Consider the following 6,522-nt stretch of genomic DNA (forward strand, 5'->3'; position numbering starts at 1 on the left):
GTTTCCAAAGCATCATGTTTGACACGTGATTTCATTAGTCTGTTACGTGCTGCCATTAATAAGAGAATCAGAGTTGAGAAACTTTTAATCAAACGATGATGTTGTTTTTATAAAGCAGACTTGTTTAACTACAGTAAATAAGCCAAAACATTGAATGGAAAATGTTACAATTAGTTAGGATTGTTGTTTAGAAATGTTACTAGTTTCGAAAGCATGAAAACGATTTAAGAAGCACCACGTGAAGGACACGTTTTGAAAATTTACGCAATTCTTCTTTATTGCTTTTATTACGTTCAGACTCACTTCAGTACATCTAGTAACCGGAATGAAATACAGAAAATATGTCTTTTCATTTTACTTTTAAATTATACTTTTCGCAGTGTGTTGACATTCTTAGTAGTTTCCTATGGACTGCTCCTTCCTTCTATCAAGTTGTGGAGATGACGTTTCGGGCTCTGTGCAGATATAGTACTCAGCACAGACGCCAAAACGTCGTCTCCAAACTAGGCAGAAGAAACGAACAGTTCACAGGAAATGGTGTTTTAATCTTACATCCAAATTAATATCACTTTAAACCATGATTCTGGACTTATGTATTTTAGTAAAATAATATTTTTAAATATGTGAACAAACCACACCGAAGGTTACAATTAATATTTTTTTAAAATAAAATCACTTAGAACTAATCTATTTCAGTTAATATGTAAATTTTAAACTACAAGCGATTTTTTAACAATTAAAGCAGATTTCATTTCATATTTAACATTTTCTGATATTTCAAAAAAATGCTAAAATACTCTTCAAATGATCCCTATTCTAGATCTTCTGATATTAACGACAGTAGATGAACATCCCGAAGCCAAGCAGGAGAGTCACAAGTTCCAAAAAGATTCGTGGTAATTTCAAGACTTTCGTAAATCCACCGGATTTTGGCGTCACAAATCAGTTCGTTTCCTGATCGTATAAATTAAACGTAGGTACATTTGTTAATGAAAATAGAAAACATAATATAAAAATGAGATACGATGTCATTTCACAATTGCCTCTGTTATCGTTTTTGAAGCTTTCCAGTAAGTCGGAAATTCTAGCTGTAAAGTTTCATTGCAACTTAAAAACGTTAGTACGTAAATGCAAAATATCCCCCAGGGAAATAAAACGTATAATATCCTAAGTTTGAGCTCTTACCATCGTATGTTGAAAGTAAAAACAAAGACGATGCTTTTGGTAAAATGAAAGATAAAGTCTTTATTAGTTCTTTGAGCCAACTAATTTCGGTAACATGGTCATCATTATCAGTTCCTGATGGTGGTAACTGTGTTAACGAAACTTTATATTTCATTGTACCAAGAGCATCGTTTTTGTTTTTACTTTTAACATACAGTAGCACAATGTGTCTGATTATTGTACCTTTGTCTTGAAATATTTTTCTTATTAAAAAAACAATCTTATTATAAACATTTAATACATTATCGACAGTATATAAAATTGTGCGTGCTTAAAGCGTTATTGTTAGTCAACTATAATAAAAGAATCACTAAAGCTGATTTTCTATTGCATTCCAATATTGGAGAAGACATCTAATGTGATCTTCTTATGGTTAATAACATTTTTACTACTTAGAAATAATATATCTTATAATTGGGTAATTTTCTTCAAATTGTATTCAGCTTTTTATAGTTAATATATTAATCACCAAGCAATATATTTTGTCAAACTTACTGACTTGTACATAATACCATTCACTACTGGTGGGGTCCACATGTTATAATACTTATTACCTCACTCATTGCAAATATATAACCAAATAAATTGGGTGAAATAACTTGTTTTCAATAAATAGTATTTAGTGAGATTAAGTGCACTATTGACGCAGGGCCATATTAAGGTTGGGGCAGAAGGGGCAGCTGCACCAAGGCCCTGACTACTTGGAAACTCCCGACGAAAAGAAATATTGAACTTTTTATGCAATGTATGCACTCGCATTTATTAGGGTGAGGGGACAAATGCTATTCTACTGCCCAAGGTCCATCTGTATTGACAGAATTTTTGCTTAAAATTTTTTGTATCTAATATGTTACTACAAGCTCTGTAACAAACAACCATGTAACCAATTTGATGCATAAATAACATATAAAAGTATAGGATAAAAAAGCAATGAGATCCAGATCCGTATAGGCCCCATCGGTAGCTTTATTTCTTTTCAACATCATTGCTGAAGGGTGAAATCTACCTCTTACATTTCTACTCTCATACCAATTAAAAATAAAATATAATCATTTATTTAGTGTATTCATTCACCATTAGCAATGCCACTATGTAACGTTTAATAAATATATTTATTCTCCACCGCTCTTATCAAACATCATTGGATATATGTTTTAACTATACTATTTCTACTCACCCATTAGTGACACAGTATGTAGTTGATGCCATACAGGATACCACACCTGTTTAGATATTGTGGTCAGTTTATTGTGCTCTAACCTCACTTGTTTAATATAAGGCATTTCAGCGAAAAAGTCGTTTGGCAAGTGTTTAATATAGTTGTAGCTAGAAAGAGTAATGGGAAAACGTCAGTAAAAAAGAAAAAAAAGAGGCATGATAAAAACAAGAAGAAATAACTAATTATTTGGGCAGTACGAGTACGTATTCCAAGATTATATTCCTACGTTATAATTATGTTCGATTACGTCAATAAAAAATTATCTAACTAGTGAGAGCAGTTAAGAATATTTGAAAATGACTAAAACTGTTATACAGATTATTTTGTTGTGCTCACGCGAAACTTCAAAAAATACTCAAACAGCAGGGAATTGGGTTTTGATTCCCGCGATGAGCAGGGAACAGATAACCCATTGTGTAGCTTTATGCTTAATAACAAACCAACTATTTGTCTTTGCGTATACACAGCCTGCTAAGTTCATGCTCCTGATGTTTCGGCACTCCTGAAAACATAGTTACTGTATTGTCCCTAATTAACGGCCCCTCTCTAATTATCGCTCCCCCCACACCGGTATTTTTACAAAGCGTACCTTGTGTGACAGCCTTGATAAAATAGTTAGCACAAAGGATCACATATAAAGTGTAATAAACTTAAAATTAGACCCAAAACTCGAGCGCTTTCGAATAGTTGACTATTCTTCTTCTGGAGCAATAGTAATCCAGCATATAATCCACTTTTATCACAGTAATTTTGATTTAAAAAAAAAGAAGAAAATAAACACACACACTTATTAGCGTTGAAATAAAAAAATCACATTTTCTTCGTAATGAATAAATAAATAACACATACACAAAAGTGGTTTCGAACAGAAAAAGCGCCAATGGAAATATTATGTAAAAAGATAAAAAGCAACAATATTGATAACTAACCTCATATCCAGATGTGTTAATTTACATACAGAAGGAAATAAGTTCCTATGTACTGTCTGAATATTATTTTCTTTCACGCTTAAACTTTCTAAGTCTTTTAGATTTGAGAAAAGTCCAGTAACTAAATCTGAAATATTGTTTTCGACCAGCTCCAAGACCTGTAAGGTATCTGGGAAAATGTGCGATGCTAGATTTGGCAAATCGATGTATAAAAGAAACAGACGTTGAATCCTTTTAAAACTTTGCAAACGAAGACCATCTAGACCACCAGCAAGCTCTCCATTCGAAATAAAAAGTTCGTTTAAGGTTTTCCCCATGTCAACTGAGTCTGATTTACCGTCAAAAGAAATTGAAGTGTCTTCCAGTATCAGTTTAGATACATTCATATTTTGAAACCATTTCCACTGAACGTCTTTCATATCAGAAGCTCTAAATATTAGTTCACTTATATGAATATTGTGGTAATTTTCAAGAATTACTTGTATTTGTTTCTTGATTATAATATCAGAACAACTGACGATAACCCTGTTTTGTCGAATGTTGCATTTGCATAGATCATAGACGGGATTTGGACAATAAGGGTCAGAGCCCGTGCAAAAAACTATTACAGCGGCCAGTGTCAAAACAGTCCAAACTGTGTACGTCATCATGAAGCGATGCTTCTAAAAAATTAAAGAGAAAGAGAAACAAATTATCGAAATTCATCATCAATAATAAAATGCGAATTCTGCGACGCAAAACAAAGAGTTTAATCTTGTTGCAACAGTGAAAAATTGTAAGAAACTTTTCTAACACATAACTTTAATTAATTAGAATTTTCATAAGCCAGTAGTATTAAGTTTATGGTATTTTTTAACGTTATTTATTCGGCCCCTTATGACAAATATAATAACGCTTTGTCAGTTTAAAGGCGGCGTTGTTCATACCATAACAATTGTTATTCCAACAAATGGCGTTTTGCCCATTTCTATATTTGTTGTATCCTATCCGACCTGATATGCTCTGGTATTGAGCAAACTGCAATTATTCTCTGAAAAACCCTAAGAGTTCGAGTAAAGCTATAAAAAGTGCTCGGATCTTATGTTCAATGTTCGAATCTATAAGTACTATGTAAAAAAGGTAATAAGTTGAGAAACAATTAAAGTCGTGTTATAGTGTGAATGCATTAAGTTGGCGAAGTGTGATTATAGTCAATTATATCTAACATAAGACAATAGTATAAGACTTATTGTATTTTTTAAACACTACATTGACTGGATCGGTTTGTTTGTTTGTTTCGAATTTCGCACAAAGCTACACGAGGGCTATTTGCGCTAGCCGTCGCTAATTTAGCAGTGTAAGACTTGAGGGTAGGCAGCTAGTCATCACCACCCACCGCCGACTCTTGGGCTATTCTTTTACCAACGAATAGTGGGATTGACCGTCACATTATAACGCCCCCACGGCTGAATGGGCGAGCATGTTTGGTGGGACGGAGATTCGAATCCACGACCCTCAGATTGCGAGTCGAGCGCCCTAACTACCTGGCCATGCCGGGCCTCGCTGGATCGGTATCATATTCATGTCAACTCCATACTTAAAACAACAAAAATTTTAAGTGATACGTTACTTTTGTATTCCTTCTAAAAACACTTGACAACAAATGATGGACCTGTTCTTCGTGTGGTGGACTTCTAGTGGTGATCTGTAAAAGCTACATACTCTTGCGTGTAAAAGCGCATTCGCACAATCAGATAAAGAGTAGAAAACACCTGAAGGAATTCCACTGGAACAAACACAACATTGCTACCACTTTACTGATAAAAGAAATATCTGTAAAAGTAAAAACATGTTACAAATTTAGTGTATAGGAAATGAGAAAAATTAATAAAATTATAACTTTAAAAGTAAAAACATGCTAGTAATTTAGTGAATAGGAAATAACAATATTAATAAAATTATAACTTTAAAAGTAAAAACATGCTAGTAATTTAGTAAATAGGAAATAACAATATTAATAAAATTATAACTTTAAAAGTAAAAACATGCTAGTAATTTAGTGAATAAGAAATAATATTAATAGTCTGGAAATCTATAAGTCATCATTAACGTTACATCGTTTTTATTATCTTATTAACCATACCAGCATTTTCCATCTTTTTATTTTAATGTATAATTTTTCAAAAAATTTTGTTTGTCCTGAATCTGTACTATTTTGCATCCGATACATGGTCCAGAAAATTGTTAATTTGACTTCATTGTAGCTACCCTTGTTCCGTTGTCATCCTATGAAGATAATATTTGTTCTGTCCATGGATAGTGCGGCTTTAATGCTGCACACTCTGTTAGAATGTAGACAACAACTAGTGTCCTCCAATGACCAAATGATATCTAGAGCAACGGTCTTCCCTAGGTTGAATGAGAATTACAGTCTCGCGATAGCACTAGTCGTTATAGGCAAATCCTACTTTCCCCATTAAATAAAAGACGTTTGATTTATACGTTTATGGAATAGATTGTGGTAGAGTAAACATCGCTCCTGATCTTAAATGAAATGGTTGACGGGAAGAAATCTTAATGAAAGAAATCCAGTTGATCAATTCACGAACACAGTTAGGGGACGTCGTGAGCCAGCCCAAGCCCCGGGGTCAGTAATATCACCCCCCCCCCCTTTATACTATTTATGAACTTTTGCTGATTTTTCATAAAAGAAATTTAGGTGACAAAATTCTTCTTGAATCCATGAAAATGCAGTAACCATTTTAACTCATTACTTCATAATTTATCATGGTAATCCTCCCGTTACAAAGTGGGACTACCTAATCCTCTATACAAAAATAACTTTGACCTGAGAATACCGCACTATACATAATTTCATCGCAATGACCTTTGGGTAAAAGGAATTTTTTTCTTGTAATCGTAGCTTTCATTTTGGGGATGAGAGTATTATGGTACAAAATCAGAGACAGTTGCCGTCCTAAGCTTCTCGCTGTGTGAGTTTTTCTGCTTTAAGAAGAACATCAAAGTCTCTCTTCTTAGAAATATTAGTTATTTAACTCTACATCTCGTAACAGTTTCAATGTATGAGCATTTCAATTGAAAAAGGCTTTTTATATCCCTCCAGCCATATGTTTACCAGTGACGGCTTCGTGTTGTTACGTCTCTGGTCGT

The 6,522-nt window shown here is 33.4% G+C and overlaps 1 protein-coding gene across 2 annotated transcripts in view; it reads right to left on the reverse strand.

The window, feature by feature from the left end:
* Positions 1-250: 250 nt before the first annotated feature.
* Positions 251-6,522, reverse strand: part of LOC106465919 (connectin-like) — a 10,164-nt gene continuing 3,892 nt past the window's right edge. Inside the window, exons 2-5 of one of the 2 annotated variants that reach the window (XM_013926162.2) lie at positions 4,982-5,184; positions 3,373-4,034; positions 2,402-2,550; positions 251-954 (exon numbers count right to left, since the gene is read on the reverse strand). In XM_013926162.2, coding sequence (XP_013781616.2) covers positions 812-954; positions 2,402-2,550; positions 3,373-4,022 — 942 coding nt within the window. In that variant the 5' untranslated portion in view covers positions 4,023-4,034; positions 4,982-5,184 and the 3' untranslated portion in view covers positions 251-811. The remainder of the gene's footprint in view (positions 955-2,401; positions 2,551-3,372; positions 4,035-4,981; positions 5,185-6,522) is intronic. The other variant, XM_022394409.1, reaches the window with a different exon arrangement.

This window comes from Limulus polyphemus, unplaced genomic scaffold (assembly GCF_000517525.1).
Source record: "Limulus polyphemus unplaced genomic scaffold, Limulus_polyphemus-2.1.2 Scaffold71, whole genome shotgun sequence".
Taxonomy (NCBI): domain Eukaryota; kingdom Metazoa; phylum Arthropoda; class Merostomata; order Xiphosura; family Limulidae; genus Limulus; species Limulus polyphemus.